The 18,297-nt window shown below is 43.1% G+C and overlaps 1 protein-coding gene across 2 annotated transcripts; it reads right to left on the minus strand.

The window, feature by feature from the left end:
- Positions 1 to 1,156: 1,156 nt before the first annotated feature.
- Positions 1,157 to 17,697, minus strand: ttll4 (tubulin tyrosine ligase-like family, member 4). 2 transcript variants are annotated; one of them, XM_015008849.2, is made up of 20 exons: positions 17,405 to 17,697; positions 15,589 to 16,496; positions 13,974 to 14,539; positions 13,818 to 13,894; positions 12,821 to 12,887; positions 8,894 to 9,012; positions 8,707 to 8,817; positions 8,534 to 8,610; positions 8,250 to 8,444; positions 8,030 to 8,112; positions 7,824 to 7,952; positions 7,622 to 7,744; positions 7,158 to 7,256; positions 6,029 to 6,163; positions 5,812 to 5,949; positions 5,575 to 5,671; positions 5,165 to 5,375; positions 4,819 to 4,886; positions 3,837 to 3,907; positions 1,157 to 3,165 (listed from the first exon to the last, which is right to left on the minus strand). In XM_015008849.2, exons 2-20 carry the CDS (start codon positions 16,141 to 16,143, stop codon positions 2,988 to 2,990), a joined length of 3,099 nt encoding a protein of 1,032 aa, XP_014864335.2. In that variant the 5' UTR covers positions 16,144 to 16,496; positions 17,405 to 17,697; the 3' UTR covers positions 1,157 to 2,987. The 2 variants fall into 2 exon arrangements, with proteins under 2 accessions (XP_014864335.2, XP_014864336.2); XM_015008850.2 differs by lacking the exon at positions 17,405 to 17,697 and adding an exon at positions 16,834 to 17,386.
- Between the last annotated feature and the right edge of the window lie 600 nt (positions 17,698 to 18,297).

Genomic DNA, 18,297 nt, shown 5'->3' on the forward strand with positions numbered 1-18,297 from the left:
GACAGACTGTATTCTACAAAATAAACTTCTAAATATGAGGGGAAAAAAGTTGAAGCTGAACGTAAACTGCTATCTGTGCAGAGAATGAGTTGTTCTCTTGCAGCAGCTCAGTGCTGCTATAAATAGTTAATGCTCAGTGTAACCTGAACGTCTCGCACAGCAGGGGCCTTAAAGCTGCACCGCAACCGTTTCAGTTTCTTTTATGGTGGAACTGGTTTAGAATGAACTCGGTTCAGAGGTTACAACGCATTCATTATTTTTAATTAAATCATATCAAAAAGTAGATCTCAGACATGCCGTTGTTTTCTGGTTTCAATCTAAACAAGCTGCTCACATCTCAGCTTGGTTAGATTGAAGAGCCTGTAACTTTCTCGGGTCACTTCCTGTTTGCAGTTCATTTCAGCTTTAGTCTTTTCAAACTGCAGCAGCTGATGAGCAAAAGCCTCAGCAGTCCAACAAGCTTCAGAGTTTCAAACAGTTTACAGCTGAAGTCCATCTCCTCTGATGAAAATCCACCACCATTCCTCCTGAGACGTGGCAGAAAGACGCTCCCGTCACTGCACGGCTTGCTCGGCGTTTGGTGTGAGGTCAGGGCTTCTGGACAACAGCAACGACGACATCGCTCCGAGAAAAGCATCGAGGACAGACGGAAATTCTGCAGGAATTACAAGAAGACGGCTCTGTAACGAGTTCTCCCTTGCAGAGATGAAAAGGTCTCTGGGTTTACAGCAGCAAATACAGAGCGGGACTGAAACGTTGTCCCGCTGATGCACGGATCGTCTGGTGATCGCCTCCACTCTCACCAGCCTGGTGCACCACGGTGTCGCGTGGATAAGTGATGACAAACTGGCTCAAAGATCACTGATCGTTAGGAGTCCCAGTCAGAACATTCCTCAGTTCACCGAGAACAGAAGCCAGTGAACTGATCAACGAGACGAGAACAGAACATCCGTCTGGGCTTGTTCCTCAGGTTAACAAGGTTGGGGATGATGAAGTTCAAATTACAAGAAGGTCATTTTGTATTTTTTTTACGGGAGTGTTCAAATCAAATATTTCTTTTAGTCTTACAACGCCAAAATCTAAACAAAACAGAATGCTAGATTCCGGTGCAATAGATATTTTAAAAATGTTTAAATAAATGCTCCACATATTACAATTGTATGTCAAATAACTTTTATTTGCTCCATGTCAACCTGAGCATTTAAAACATCCTTGAACAAAGACCGGTGGATTAAAAAGATCCAGAGGTGCTTCTGTGAATGCAAACAACAGAGAACGCCTCAGTATGGGGACACTGCTGTCACACAGAGGCTTAAGGCATGTTCAGTAAACCAGCAGCAGCTTCTCTGCAGACAGCTGGGGATGGACATGTTTTCAATGGGATTTATTACACAAGTCAGACTTTACAAAGTACCTGCAAGCAGAGTTCCTAACCAAGTCAAATGTTTACAGTAAAATAGCCGTTTCTCTCATAAATATGCTCCGCCTTATAACTTTTATTCTATTTTGTTCTGAGGAAGTCAAGGACGCCACACTTGTCAAATGAAACGTGTGGTCCTGGTCCCAGCCTGGGGAAGCACCGACTTTACCCATCAGATTTCAGCAAGCAGTTTCAAAATAAGCAAGTAACTATTAATTAAGCAACAATTCACTCATGTTTCATCGTCTTTCTAATCTTTCTGTAATGACACACAAGGCACAACTCTAAGGCATGTGATGTTAGCACTCTGCTCCATAAAAACCTGTCAAAACCGTTGCTGCTCTGTGCAGCAGGACCCCTGGTGGTCGTTATGCGCAGCTACACATCAACGTCAAATCACAGTCTAATCACTGCCAATTGGTTTTTGTTGTGAGATGACTGATGTCAAACTATGCATATTAAACACTGTTCTACTGAAGAGACCAGTGAAAAGAGGAACATTAGTTTAGCAGCTGTGTACAAACAGGGTTAAAAAACAAACTTCTGGAAAATACTATATATTAAATCGGCAAACGCAATACAGAAACACAGAGCGCTTTTCAGCTTTGTGCATCCTTGATTTTGTGGCAGGAAGCCCACTTCTTGTCTTTTGCATTGGAAAATCCCAGCTGCCTCCCACAGCAGCCGGGTAATGACCCTGAAATACTTGAACTACAGCATTTACTTGCTCTCATCACCATAACAGAGGTAGAACGTTAGTCCGACTGAAACCTGTTAAGAAGAAATACATGAAGCTCAAACAAACTTCCACTCAAGCAACTTGGAAACATGCGAGATGAAAACAGCTTCGGTTAGGCTTCAGCTGAGAGCAGCCCTTCAAGAAGCCTTGGACACTTTGATTCTGTGTTGTGAACAGGACCCTGCAGCCTGACTCCTGGGGAGGCAGTGAGGATCAGCACCGCATCAGCCTGGAGGGAAAAAAAGGTTCAGCTGGTGTGATGCATGCAGCAGCTCAGAGTTATCACAGTGAATTCTTGTTCTGAGCCGACAGAGCTGCACAGAACCTCAACGCAGCCTGATGAGCTCGTTTCCATGCCGACTGAAATAAATCTCGCATTACATCCCGTTCTGCTATCAAAGTTCCTCCGTAGCCGCAAACCCAGCACTGCAACAGACTGAGACCGTGGCAACCTGACAGGCCCGGGCGAGTCGGAGAGGTGCAGACAGAAGGGACACATCAGGGCCTCTGGGTGTGTCCAGCTTTCAGGACAGGACACAAAAGCTGACACGACGACCTTTCATCACCAGAGCAAACGGGGGCAGGGGCCACTCTTTGGGGGTCCCCTGGAAAAATGTCCAAAAAAAAAATTAAGTAAAAGCTTCTCTGCTTCAATTTAGCAGAAATTTCAAGATCGATTTTCTAAAGGCCACAGAAGCAGCTGCTGTTTGTCCCTCTGACGGTCCAGTTAAAGTAAACCTGAACAGAGTCCTTTGTTCTTTTAGCTCCAGAGAGTTTGGAGGACTCTGTGGTACCCAGTTTCTGTGTCAGTTCTGGTCCCAGATATCATCAGAAGGAGGAAAAGTGCTGAGGCAGCAGGTTCTGAATGGGGGTGGGCTGAGGGCTGGAACAGGCACTGCTGCACACACTGGACCCTGTACTCTGGGAGCTGAGCAGGCTGGAGACAGACGGCGACTCTGGGTCTGAACAGTCGCCATCAGAGGCGTTATGATGGCTGACCACCACCCTGAAACACAACACACACACACAAAGAGACAACTCAGGACTGTCTGCAAGTCAAACACGTACAGGAAAGGATTAGGGCCACCGGAGAAAAGAAAAAGAATAATTCTGACTTTTTAATTTTGACTTTAATCTTTCAAAACCAAAAGTCAGAATTCTGAGACTCAAGTCGGCTTGTTTTCCACTCTGTGGCCCTAATCCACTTCCATAAACATGACTCTGTCAGATTACATAATTAATAACTGCTGGTTTTACGGAGAGCTTTTATTTCACAGGTATGTCTGAGTACCAATGTATGTAGGTAATTTTGCACATTAATGCAAAATTGAGTGTAAGGAAAAAGGGCAGCATCTCAAGGCTGCATGGATAACTGCAGCCTTGAGATGCATCATGGAGGTCTAGACGCTGACTGTGTCCTCTATGAGGGTCACCATCAGACCTGGTCAATGTCAGAAACATGCTGGAAATGTTTCTACCAGTAAAGCAAATATTAAACTGCATGTCTAAAGTCATAATGGACGAATCAGGAAGACAATAACTGAAGTGAGTCAGTTTTTGTTTTCATCTCCGAAAGGTTAAATGTCAGTGTTCTAATTTTGAAAATATTTTTTGACAACTTCATGGTAGAGGAGCTGCATTGCTTGGATTGGTTTCCATGGCGCTGTGGCCGTTTACCTGGATCTGGATGGACTCGCCACACCTGGTTTCTGGGCTTCCGTCCTCGACTTGCAGCGACTCTTGGACCACTGCACACAAACAACCAAAAAAGAGACGGACGTTTAACATCTGCAGCTCTCAGCGAGGCTTCTTCCCTCTTGGTTCCACCTTCTCAGTTTCTGTTTGTCTGCTATATTCTGATACTACAGCACTGTTTAAAAAAAATAAAATTAAAATAAAAAATGAAGGAAAGAAAAGACAAACCTGCAGCTCAGTCATTGTGGCTTCAGATCTATAGAGCCCAACTAAATACAGCAACTTGAATAAAAAATGTTCTTTTACATATTTGTTGAAACTGACACTTTGTAGTAAGAGTATGGTATAAGACAGACAATCTGTGAAAAGATGGAGCTCCTCTGCTTTCTCCCAGTTCTCCCAGTGACATTGGTCACAACATTCTACAGCTTTAAGGAAGCTTTCTGTGAAGATCAATTATTATTAGTATTAATGTTGGGACCAATGTCACCATATGTGAGAGGGCAGCTGGTGTTACACCGCTCTGCAGCAAAACAGCATTTCATTAATTCAAAACAATGAAAATAGCCTTGTGTTTTTTTTTGATAATGAAAAACAAAACAAAACTGGTCTTCTTCCCTCAGCAGCATCATCTACACTAAGGAGTACAGTGTTGTCAGTCTGGTGTGTTTATGTTTACTGGACAGGATTTCTTTTTTCTAACTAGATTCCTGATCAGGGCCTCTGTGTGAACAACTGCATGGTTTCTCTGTGGGTCTCTAAGTTAGACGATGATAAATTTGGTGAGAAAAAAAAAAAAAAAATCAATCATCAAATATTTGTACCGAAAATCAAATTTTGTGATCATGTGTTTAAGGCCCATGCTTCTCTCTTCTATTTCCTCTTCCTGAAAGCAGCTGTTCTGCCTGGATAACCTAACGGGGATGCAATGGCCACTGGCAGGGCCGGCCCGGGAGCTTCTCACCATGTGAGCGGAGTCACTGCTCCCCAGATGGATTCCTTTCTGACAGAGAAGCCTCAGAAAACTGATGCCTGCACACAACACACAAAAAAAACAATTTCACCAGGTTACGTCGCTGCTAAAAAATAACTTTTTTTCCCCATGCAAGTACTTTAGTTAGACCATGGAGAGAAACACAATGCTCACTGTGTCTGGGCCGCCACTTTATAAAACATTCTAAAAACAAGACTGCAGGTTTTCTCATCTAGCAAGACAGATGCAGCTCAAACAATTCTAATCGAATGTTTCTTCACCGTAGAGCACTAAGCGTCCTGCCGGAAAACGGAGCTTATTTTGCCTGGGCTCTCACATTTGGTCCGGTCATTGCAGTGCTTCTGCTCCCACTGATCCAGCAGAATGTTGAGGTATCTGGGACACTCAAAGAAGCGAAGGTAGCGTGATGAAGACTGCGATGGGAAAATGCGCTCAAACTCTCCTCGTCGATTCAATTCGTCTTCGCTCTCGGCCAGCACGCGGACATCCTCAGGAGTCAAAATGTCCAACACTGATGATAGGAAGTCCTTTATGAGGAAGGAGACGACAAACAAGTTAAAAACTTATTTTTGTCTTTGTGAGGAGAGAAAACAGAAAAACTAGCAACATTGTGCATGTAGTTTCTTTCAAATGTTCTCTAGTAAAAGCACTTATTGAAAGCAGGTGATGTTATTTTATCAGTAGACTCACCTGCTGTAACAGAGCTGTGTGCTTGTGTTTGTTTACCTGGTCAGCATAGCGCTGTGCAAGGAAAAAGGCTCGTTTTACTTTCTCATCAGCAGACAGATCAGATTTGCTCTTTCCTTTGTTCCCTCCATGCAAACTATAAAACAGAGACACTAATTTTAATCTTATTCCTGAGAATTGCATAAAAAAACAAGAAGGTAACCAAGGCAGTCCCTTTTTTCATCTCAAATACAGAATCCCAGCGATAGGAACCGAGGTGTAGAAGCTCCTCCCTACCTGCTGGTGGAGCTGGAGGCACTGCTGCAGGAGGACACCACTTCTTCTCTCGGGGGAATCCTGAAGCCGGCCAAGTTTAAGAGGTCTCTGATCATCTGGCCTTTAATGGAAACATCCAGGGCAGAGTTGGAGTGGAGGCTGGAGGACAGAGAGCAGAGCTACAGACGCGCCTCTACAGCCTTTCATCTGACAGCAGGTGCAGCGGTCTGCGTGTCACCTGGGTGATATGTTGACCTCCAGGATCCAGGGTTTGAGGTTCTCGTCCAGCATGATGTCGAAGCCAAACAGCTCGTGGCAGCTGTGAGGCGTTTTCACGTGCATCTTCAGCAGGGTGTTCACATATGGCTCAGAACTGAGAAGCAAACACAGAAATGAAGAAACTTGTTTGATTCTAGCATCGTTTTAGCTTCCCACACAAACACGGTGTTTGGTCTATGAACAAGTCTGGGACAGATACTGTGGCTTTGACTGATGAAGCCAAAGTGATGTTAGAACAATGCTCTGTGTAGGACCTGGACTGCATTTCTAGTTCAAAGTGTAAAAGTGTTTGACAAGTCAGAACTCACTGGCTGAGGTTCTTTAAAAACAGTTTTCAGATACAGTTGTGTTCAGAATAATGACAATGTGTTAAAAAAAACATATTTGGCTGATTCTTTATGAGTTTATTCATTCTTCTTCATTTGGAACAGAAGGTTTTATCATTCTCTGCATTCTTTGTGTTTCCCCCTTCATCAACATTAAAAGCTATGTTCAACTCCTGAATTTCACTCTGACGTTCTCTAAACCAACATGTCCTACATAAGATGCCCTTCTCCTTATACACGAACCGCCTGCTTGAGTTCTGTTTGCTCCCACAATAAATGAGCCCTGGGTTTATTTGGAACACACTCTGTGCAAACCATGATTCAACTATGCTGAATCAGCATGATGCACATCGTCATTGTCGGTTTCCTGTTGCTCTACTATACCTACTGCTAAATTATTAGCCATGTAGAAATGTCACTTCTTCTAAATCTGATCTAGTTAGGGTGGATGGAATACACTTGTTTTAAACACAACTAAAAACTAAACCTTGTTTTTATTGATGTGTGATGTTAAATGTTCTTTTTATTCATTAAACAATTTAGAGTCTAACGTGGAAACAAATTTGATCTTTGAAACATCTGCTAACTTTGTGAAAATTTTGTAGTCTCCCCCCTCCCCCCCAAAACATTGTCATTCTCATAAATCCTATAAAATGTATTGCATCCTGAGCTGAATGTGTCATTAGACCTCGATAAGTGTGTTTGTGACAGATCACCAGGATCTGTAAAGAAAGTTCCCAGTAAATGGAACAGTGAACTTACGCTATAATAGTTTTGATCACAATGTCTTTAATCTTCTCCCATAACAGGTCGGTGTTGATGCCTTTAGAGCCAAGGAAGTGCCACAGAGCCTTCAAAGCCCTGAAAAGACGCAACAGAAAAACATTTGACTTTAATATTAACAAAATGGAAAAGAAGCTGTGTTTTATTGGCTGAACGTCACAGCAGATCAGGAAAACACAGAGCAGGGATCATGTTGCTAAATGACGCGATGACAATGTTTTTTGACACTTCTTCATCAAAACGTGTACAGCACCATTTCTGAGCTCTGGCATCTTTGCGATTATTAAAATATTCATCGTACGCGAGAATCGAGGGCAGAGAGAATCCAGCCAACAGGACACATGTGTAACTGACATGCAGAATTTTTATGCACAACTTACAAAAAAAATAAAAAATCCCACCAAATGCTTCATTCAAGTATCCTCTGTGATTGTGATGCGTACCATTTGTGTCCCTGGCAGGCCTTGTCATCACTGTTTGTCTGGTACTCAGAGTTCTTCTTGTTCACGCTGTAGTTGGTCAGGTGCATGAACTTGTTGTTTAGGGTCTTCATGGAAGATGAATACCTGCAGAGAAACAGAACCTCTGCCTCAGTGGGGATCAGTGCCAGTCCACATAACCCCACAGGATGTTGTTCATTCTCACTTGCAGCTGGCGAAGCGGACCAGTCCGTCAGAGAACAGGTAAATTCGGAGCGGCTCGTAGGATGTCACGTAGACGTAGATCCGCAAGTCAAACTTGTTCCCGCCAATGAGGTAGGGTTTGTGAAGGTACCTGCAGATAAGGAAGCAGAGGAAAATGTTTCCATACACATACTGACAGTGAGCTTTGGTCAGATCTGTGCTGCTTACTTCTGCACCAGCAGTGGTCTCCTGCGGGGCAGCTGACTCCATTTGTGGATGACCTGGATCCCCGTTCCTCTGGCTGATGCAGGCTGGGAGACAAAAGAACAAGATTAAGGAAAAAGAACAAGTTTTTCAAGCTACACTTGATGAAGCTACACTTTTTTATAAAAAAAATAAATAAATGAAAGATATAGTTCACATAAAATCAGAAAGGTGCAGAACGTACAGGTTTGATGATCCACTTCTTCTTGGAGCCACTATCTTCCCATGCCTTCCGCAGCAGTTTGATATCCTGAGGAAGAATGAACGTCTTTGGGAAAAAGTTAAACTCCTGCTTGCCAAAGCGATGCTGCATCTTGGACAGATTCCTCCAAAGTCGGTCCTTCCTGCCAATCTGAAAGGTTCCTGGAAAGTGGTTCAACTGCAAAAAAATAAAAAAAGAACCACCACACGTTCAATCTGGAAACTGCAGGAACGTTGGCTGGAGTGTGTGCGTATGCAGATACTCGCCTTCTGGTGCTCGCCGATGGCCTTAAAGCCAGGAGATTTCATGTGGTGTCCCCAGCAGCCCAGCCAGTTGTTGCTCTCTGGATTAACAACACAATTCACTCACAAAGCGTGACTAAACAGATTCCCATCTCACTGTCTGAAAAGTGTTCAGGTTTTGGTGTGTGATGACTCACTCTTGGTGGCTTTGAAGTGTGACCTAGCGATGGTGTGCTTGACGATGTTGGGGGTAACGGAGCTCATCTTCCATTTGAGTAGGCGTCTCTGTTCGGCAGGCAGCAGCTCCACTGCAGAACACCAGACATAAGATCAGCTGGTAAAGAGCATCTACTGGTTCTAAATTACAGAGGAGTCACTCCTGACCTTTCTCACTGGCTGTGCTGAAGTAGAGTGTGGGGCGCATGAGGGGAAAAAGGCTGGGTACAAGCGCCGGTCGCTCCTCTCGATCATCCTCTGCCCCCAACACCATCGGCTCTTCAATACTGAACAGGAAGGGATGATAGGAGAAATAAGAAGAGTTGAGCAGGTTGAAGATTCACAGGTTTGTCTGACTGCTCTCCACAGAAAGACTAAAGAATCCAACCATAATTCCAAAAAAGTTTGGATGTGATCAAAGGAAAACTGAAGAGGTAATAAAAGGAAAAAAAAAATCCACTGACTTTGCAGGAATGCTGAAAAACACTCACAACAGATTCACTCATCTGCCCTCACACTCACATGAACTTGAGACTTCCCGTTCTTACGCCATAAAGTCCCACTCTTTACAGCAACACAGCTTCAGCTCTTGTAGGAAGGCTATCCACAGGGCCGAGGAGAGGAGGGAGATGATGGGAGTTTTTGACCAATCAACATTTGTAAGATCAGAGAGTGATGCTGGATAAGAAGATCCTGCTCTAATTCACTCCAGATCGGGAATTTATGCAAGACTAGTCAGATTCTTCTACATGAAACTCATTCATCCATGTCTTTATGGACCTTGGTCTGCAAACCTGAGCACAGCCATGTTGGAATAGAGAAGGACATCCCTAAATTGTTACTGGTCTGTATGCCTATGTGGGTTTTACACAACTGTGACCATGGACATGATCACAACACTTGAATTTAGTGTTTTGGATGGTTCACCCAGGACTTCTGGCAACAGTGTTAACACAGAGTTATTTTTAAACGAGTGGCATCGCTGACGATGATTACATTTCTGTTTTCTGAGAATTGTTGCTTCATTTTTGTGGGATAATCCAGGACTCCAGCAGAAGGACAACACATCAATGACAATATATATCACAATAGACGTGATCAATATCAATAGATAATACCATTGACAGAATATTTTATTTCACTGAAATCTAATCCAGAACCACACAGCATTCTGGGAGATGTAGGCTTAATCTCTCACAACCAGAAAAGCAAGGTGTGTGACATCAACTAACTCAGTCTTTGGTTACCTAGCAACAACCTGTTGGTTGCACAGCAGCTTAAGGTTTCCCCCACCGTGCCTCAAAACAGCATAAAAATAAACAATAGCATGTGGATAAAACAGGAAAGGTCACATCACCAGCTTGGTGTTATTTCAAATATTAAAAGAAAGTAAAAAAAAAAAAAAAAACACTAATCAATAATTATCTATACCGACTTATATTATGATGCGTTTTTCAGCGCTAGGGAGGAAGACGAGCTATCTAACAGAGAAAAGTGGAAGAAAATGTGACCAAAACCAACAGAAACCATGAATTGTAATTGTAGATTTCCAGTGATCCACAGAGAGACAGCAGTGTAACTCAGAGCTTCAGAAAAACCTCTGATTCGATATGTGCAGCCAAAGAAGAACAAACAGCACACTGGATAGCATTATCTAACATTATAAAATGCAGATTTATCAACGGGCTCAAAACAGTGGAGCTTGTAATTAACACAGCAAACCACAACGTGAGCAGATTAAAGAGTAATGCAGCCACAGGCGAACTCAGTGACATTTAACTAACACTATCAGGTCACAGATTCATTTTGTAACACAAGGTGCTCTACATGCGCGTAACATGATGCCAGGTAGGATTAGGTGGCAGAGGCCTTTACACACAAAGGACAGCAATTCTGATCTGACCTACAGTCATTTAGTGGAGTATTAATACCGGCTAAACTTCATTTCTTTAAGAACAACTACAGCTCAGAGATACTCACATGACAGTCATAGAAGACGAGATGAGATTTCCAGATTCAGCTAAACTTCTGACAGGTTACTTTGGAATTACAGACAGGCTTCTAGCTATATGGAATATAAACAGGTGGAGCTCTCAGGTGGAGATGTGGAGAGTTCAGGGTGTCAGTGAGCTCAGTGAATGAGCTGAGGAACAAACCAGTTGGGGAAGGAAACAATAGTGCTCCTGATCTGGGTTGTTTTAGCAGAGAATCAGCTGTCCAGAGACAATACAGCAGAGCTTTCCACCATCATCTGCTGCTTTCAGCCTGTCCAACAACAAACTGAGAGGACAACAGGGAGACCAGATCAGCTGGGCAGATGTTTGAGGGCCAGGAGGACCAATCAGCTTCCTTTCTAAGTGACGGCAAAAGGAAGATGCTGAATATTTTGCTTGTTTCTGAAGAAACAAAAACCTTTGTGAGCACATATGAATTTGAATTTATTATCAGGGATCAGGACCTTTAAACTTTTTCAGATGTTTGTCACATTTCAAGCAAAGTATTTTAATGAGATAAAATATATTCATGTCTTTCATCGTCTGTAAATGGTTCCCTTTCAGGATTCCTTATGTTCATTAACTCTGACCAGATTACCTGTTCAGCTAAAGAGAAGCATCCCCACAGAATGCTGCTGCCACCATCTGGCATGTGTCACCATGGGGACGACGTGTTCAGAGTAAAGTGGAGAGTCGTTCTTTTTAAAAAATACTCAAGTGTTTTACTTTCAGGCCTAAAAGCTCCGCTTGGGCTCATCTGAGCAGAGTAAACAACTAACAGGACTTTTTATTGTTGTCTTCTTGTCACTCTTCCAGTAAGGCCAGACCTGTGGCGTGCATGACCAATCATTTTCCTGACTACAGATTCTTTAAAAACCTAACCCTAATCCTGCTACATGCTTCTCCACACCGTTCTGCCTGACCGGTCTGCTGGGGTTCTTGGTTGTCATGACGCTGGTTGCTCTCTAAAAGGCAGAGAGCTGTTCATCTGAAGCCGAACAGCTGACTGCTGGTGGTTTTGGCACGTTCGTATTTGCACACACCTTTCATAACACGGCGCGGACCACCTGGGCGACACCCTTCCTCTATCTGCATACATCCCGGCTCTACCAGCTACACTCTCCCTCCCTGAATCCTCAGTTTTCGGCCGACGTCACAGACAGAGCGGCACAATTTTCTGCAGGCAGCCTCCTTCGTGAACGACGACATTACAGTTTCCATCCAGGAGTTATTAACCATGTACAAGTTACTTAGTGAAGAATCTTAAAAATGTACATAATTCCTCATCGCACAAGATAAATGTTCCTCAAAGGTATCCATGTCTCCTGTGAATGCAGAAACCGGATAGTGGAAGTAGACTAGTTGAAAAGGAATATCAACGTTGCTGTCTGAGTGCATAAAGCACAGCAACAAACTTCTGACCTAGCAGACAATACTTCATACAGAGCTCTGTAGAAATAGTTTAACCAGGGACTGGAGTCAAGTTTCCAATTTTCATCATGCATCTGCGTCAATGAGAACCGATTTCAATACTTTGTATGAAGTACGTTAGGGCCATAAGGGTCTAACACACCTGTTAGGGAGCATGGTGTCAGTTAAGTATTGGTTAGGGTTGGGAATATACTAGTAATGGTTAGGGTTATAGTTAGGATAAGGGCCTGAAAGCAATAGTCTTCAGTGTATTATAAGCCTGGCGATTCACCAGGCTTTACTTGTCCCCCCACCAGGCTAAGCATTGCTTATTTATTTAAGGTTTTTTTTAATATATGCATTTTTTAAGAATTTACAGTTGGTGTTCAGGTATTAATCTTCCAAAACCACACAGCTATCAAATGATATTTCAAGTTTCCTGTCAACTTTAAAAAAAATTTAACTCAAAAACACGGTGGCCCGCTGGATGAATTGCTGCCCTAGTGCCCATCCACCAGGCTTAGCAAGTTTTCTGGGAAAAACCTTGGTCTTTACAAAGCACTCAGAACAAGAGAAGTACTAGGATGTGTGTGTGTGTGTGTGTGTGTGTGTGTGTGTGTGTGTGTGTGTGTGTGTGTGTGTGTGTGTGTGTGTGTGTGTGTGTGTGTGTGTGTGTGAGTGCATGCGTTACCTAGAGATGCAAGGAATTGATGTATCAGAAGAAGAAGAACGAATGATGGAATAACATTCTGAATCATCTGAAAATGGAAACAGAGAAAATTATTATGTCTCATCTCCATATTGTCCAGAGTTCCAGTTGAGTAGAAAATCTGGATTTACCATCAGTAAACCTCATCATGCAGGTTCAGCCCACGGAAGAGCTTTCGTGCTCGCCTTGTAGTCAGGCATCACGCTGGCTTTATATTACCTTTAGCATTATTTTTCTGGTTACACGATGCATCCAACCATACCAAATGCTTTGTCTACTTCGTCAGCCAGAGTCAGTGAGCGTGGCCGCGTAGTTTCTGTGACGCTTATTAAAAATTCAACAGACACGAAATGGAAGAGCTACTAAAGCCACATTAGCAGCATTGAATTAAATCTCCCGTTTGTTGCTCATTTCTGCACAGTGTAGCGGATTTAACTCATCATAGGGCCGGTCCAAGGCTGTATGAGGCCTGGAGCAGAATTTGACTTGGGGGCCTTTCTAGCTCCTAAAAACATCAGCACTAAGATTTTAGTGAAATCTGGGAGAAGGGAGTAGTTTAATTGGTCAACCTAAAAATCAATCACTTACAACTGCAGTTTAGTAATTTGTATTTGTGAACAAACAGAGCTTAAACTTAAAGATTAAACTCATAGCATCAGATTGTAGCTATGGTAACAAAACAATCTAACTATGAATATTGTTCTTTGAACTTTTACAAAGTACACATGCCAGCTCTTTAAAATCTTACATTTAAATGTTAATTTAAAATCTTTTAATTTATGTTATGCTGAAGTGCAATTAATATAATTACCCAGTAATATTTTTTACATTTCCTGTCTACTTAACATCTTTTAATACAAAAACACGGTGGACCGCCTCGGCACCCTGACCACCGGGCTTAGTAAGTTTTCTTGGGGAAACCCTGCTTAACTGTCTAAACAATAAATCAGGTAATAAAATATACTTTTAATGAACTCACCATCATCACTGAAGGCATTTTCCAGCTCATCTGGAAGCTCCTCCTCCATTCCATCCACCTGCATCACACACTCCAAGCTGGAAGAACAAGGCGAGAATGAGACACTCCAAGTTAAGTGGATCAAAACAAAAACAATGATTAAAACCATTGACTCACCTCATCAGCTGCTCCTCTGTCACTGATGAGGATGAGTACAGAGACTGAGTTGAAGTGGAGGAAGGCTGTCCTTCCTTGGTGAGGTGAATGGCTGATATCTGATTGGTCACTGAGCCCACCAAAGCTCCAGCAAGACATGGAGTTACACCTTCACCAGCATGGAGCCCTGTGGGCTGCAGACGTTGACCGCCACACTGCACAGCTGGCACATCGCTGCAGGGAGATGAATCCAGTTCTCTGCATGTAGGTAGCTGGGGCAACGGTGCGCTGTGGGATTTGCGGTTTGCAGCTGTAACCAGAACACCCGCAGGACCACCTTTAACTAGCCGCTGATTCCTTGAAGGCGACCGTGTTGCACGGCCATTTTGGGTCTTAGTGTGTTTTGTTGGCATCTTCGCTGAATGGCTCCTTCGTGGAGAGTTCAGCTGCCACTTTGTGCTTCTCGTTTCTTGCTTTGTGCCCTTGTGTCCAGAGGTATTCTTCCGTAACTTTGTTCCCTGATGTTTGGACAGCTTCAAGCACAGGTGAGGCACTGGTGGTGAAGAGGAACAGTCTGTAGTCTTAGGCTGAGGAATAAAACAGAAAAAGTGTCACCAGATAAACACAGTCACAAAACATGTGACACGGAAGTATTTATACTGCTTAAGCTTTTTGTATTTCATTGAGATTTTAAAAGCTAGACTTGAGTAGAATCTAAGTGTGTGGGATGAAATCTCAGTGTAATGCAGCTGCTCTATGAAGCCCTCAGAGGACCACAGCAGACAGGTCAGGAACATTTCCGGCTTACATGCAAAAAAAAAAAAAAAAAAAAAAAATGGATGTGCCAGCATCATGCTGTGGGAAAGATTTTCTCCATCTGGGTCAAAAACATGGGTATGAGGTGATGGCAGGAGAAAAGTAAAGGGCAAGAAAACTATTATAGGCTGATATTCATCTTGAAAGACAACAACCCCAAACATTCAGCCAGAGTTGCAATGATATGGTTAAAATCTGAACATTTTTATGTTCTGATTTAAACCCACTTCAGTGGTGCCTGGATCAAATGAAAGCTCACTAGAAGCCCTAAGAAGAACACCGACATGCTGAAACGGTTGTTACTACAACCAGAGAGAACTAAAACGTGCAGGACGCCGACTCCTGAGGACTGACTTTGGGCACTATTGGCCTAGTCAAAGGCTAGACCTTTAATTAATAAGGGAGTGAATTATGCTTGCCACATTTTTATTAAAAAAATAAAGAAAACTAAAGAGTCTTCCTTGCATAAAATACAAAATAAAAATAGATAAATTGATATTTCTAACATGACAAAATATGAATTGAAATTTTGGAGCTGTATGCACTAATGTTTCAATGCTTGTTATTCATTTCCTGGATAATTGACATGTGCAGCCATGGCAGACAGTCTGCATGGATTCCTGAGTGATAAAGTGGATGTAATCTCCGGTTGTGTTGCCGCCATAAAACTGCTGCTCTGTTGGTTGAACAGCGCAGGATGAGCAGTAATAATGGAGAACAGGAACACCACTGGAGCACTACTGGCCCGTGTTGTATATTTTCTATAAACCTGCTGTATATCTGCTGCTCTGGCCTCAGTGCAGGAGATGAACCCACTCACCATCAGCTTGGCGCTTTGTGGCACAGCGGCATGTCCTCTGATGAACAGGTCTTCATGACAACCTGGTGAAGACTCCAGTGGCACATGGTCAGTGGAATCCTGACTAGGTACCAATGCGGCTCCGTCTCCAGACTGAAGGGGCTGGGCTGGTAAACAGCCCTCAGTGACTCCTCTCAGCTGGACCTCCTGTACCATGATCCTGGCATTAGGTCGATTCAGTTCTGACGCTGCCAGGTTCTGATTTGGTCTCCGAGTCCGGTTCTGGTGTTCTGGCTGCTTTGCTGACTTATCTGACGCAAGGTGGTGAGTCCTGGTGTTAGAACCATTTCCACTGCCTGTCTTCCACACAGGGCACACAGATGACATCATGGATGAAGCACCGGTAGATGGCAGATGTTTGTCCAGGCTGGTAGCTTTGGGGAGCTCCGGTGGAGTGTGCCTGAAAGACGATTTAAAGGTTGCACCTGAAACCAAGGCAGCAGTGGGGGCATTATGTGTGTTGGAGCATGGCCTGAGATTCCCTCCGCCCCACGGCGATGACTGGTTGGTGGGCATGGCGGCGTGTTGCAAAGCGCCTCCAGATGTTCTAGTTGCCGTCAGAAGCACAGGTAGATGCCAAGGACTCCCTGCGCAGACTCTTCTTCAGCTGAAAGAACTTGGCAACGTCAGCTCCAACTTGACGAACAAGTTCTTGATGAATCTTCACCGACGGCACTCATCACTGGCACCAAAATGTCACCCAGGATTCAGGGCAACGTCTGAGCTCTCACACAGGCTGAATTAAGACAAATCTTCTCAAATCCTGTCAGGAGTGTTCGACTGCAGACTGGAAGTGGTGTGCTGGGTGTCAATAATTGACAGGTGAGCTTATAGAAGCCAGGGAGGCACTTAGCTGCACAGCTTCTGCCCTGAAACAATCCAAAGGATAAGAAAGTAGTACGAAACGATGCAGATGAAATGGACACATGAACTATGAATAGATAACTTTCACTGAAAAAACACATAGAAACTACTGAATATAATTAGACAGAGGATTTGAGCTCCAATGTCCATTGTTTAACAACCTACCAATGTAAACAGTGTAATTAACCTCTTTTCTTCAAATTGTGGCGAAAAGAATTAGAATGGCGTCTTCCTCTGCCACATCAACAATCTGTATATTCTCCATTACATCGAGGAATCTTTGCTTTTAGTCAACCATTCCTTCTGATTTTTATCTCCAAGCTGCTCCTGTGATTTCCTCACCTCTAATCATGCAACTCTTTATCCTCCTCGACAGGAATCCTCACTTTCTTTATTTTACCACTAACTCCAAAACACGTCGTGTACCTTCCCTTTCCCCCCTTGTAGTATGGGTCCTAATGCAGAGACCACCCTAGGGCTCTTCTGCCTCTCCACTGCCTGTTGCAGATGGTTGAGCCCGGTTCCTAAAGTCTATGATCCCGTCTACCATGTTCAGACCTCCCGTTTGTCTCTCAGCTGTCACCCACTCGTGTCCAGGGAGGGAACACTCTCACGTGCGTCCTCACCGCTAGTTTCAAATGAGCTAGTAAACAATATTTCCCACGTTGAAATATCACAAGCCCACGTCAGAGAGGCCTTACCTCTTAATAAAATAAATTAAGAAGACGACTCAACCACCGAGTCATTATCAGTTACCAGAGCAGCTTCGATATCTGGGTGTGTTTTTACCGCTTCGCCGGGAAGTTAGCTTAGCAACAATTTAACGCAGACACGAGATACTCCAATTATTGCGAGGGTTCTCAAAAATATAAAACAACAGCGTTTCAGGTGGTTAACAAAATCCCTTCCTTACCGACTTCATGTCCAGCGGTGTTTCCCAGCATTTCGGTTCGTTTCTTTGGCAGGAGGTAAATAGCTGGAGTTCGCTTAACAACAGAAAAGAGCTGTGAGTGCAGCACCGCAGCCAAAGATCGTTTATTGCGCTTAAAAAAAAAAAAAAACACCCGCTCCTGCTTCGTTCTGAAATATTACAATACTGCCACCCACTGGTAAAGAGTGGTAATTTGAAAGCCTAAATGAAAAACAAAAAAAATGTGGAAGTTTAATTTTGTTTTAAAATGCAAAATAGGACATTTAAATAAACCCCTCAGATCAAGGCGCAACTATAGTCTACCAGAAGGCATAGGGGAGACTCCATTGCAAGTAGGAATAAATTCCTTGGTCTGAAGAGACCAATGGAGCTTTTTGGCCTTCAAACACGATGCTGTTCTGTAGTGGACACATAACCAAACATCGAAGACTTTTTTTCTGCTTTTGTAATTCTTAGATTTCACCACTAGATGGCATTGCTGCATATGAACATTCCCCATTTTAACGTTCCCGTTTTTTCTTGCTCGTTGTCTTTATCTCACTATCTTAGTTTTTTTTTTTAATCTATCATCTTCTTCCTCTTGTACCCAGATTTCATTCCGCAAATCTTTGTTTCACGTTCTCATATTTTTAGCTTTATTTAGTTCTTGTCACAATTTTAATTTAAAGCATCCTTTCCCTTTTATCCCCCTTTTTTCATATGAACTTTTTACCTTCCTTTCACTGAGATGTGTTTCCTGTTTGTTCTCTTGTTTCCTTCCATCGTGTGTGTCTTTTCCTCCTTGATTATTTTCCTTTTCCTCTGTCTCTTTAGTTTACTCTTAACAATGACGGCACAAAAGCATCCAAGCACACTTGGTTTATTTTTCCTCATTC

This window comes from Poecilia mexicana, unplaced genomic scaffold (genome assembly GCF_051168715.1).
Source record: "Poecilia mexicana isolate PSO_F unplaced genomic scaffold, ASM5116871v1 scaffold_2, whole genome shotgun sequence".
NCBI classification, from domain to species: domain Eukaryota; kingdom Metazoa; phylum Chordata; class Actinopteri; order Cyprinodontiformes; family Poeciliidae; genus Poecilia; species Poecilia mexicana.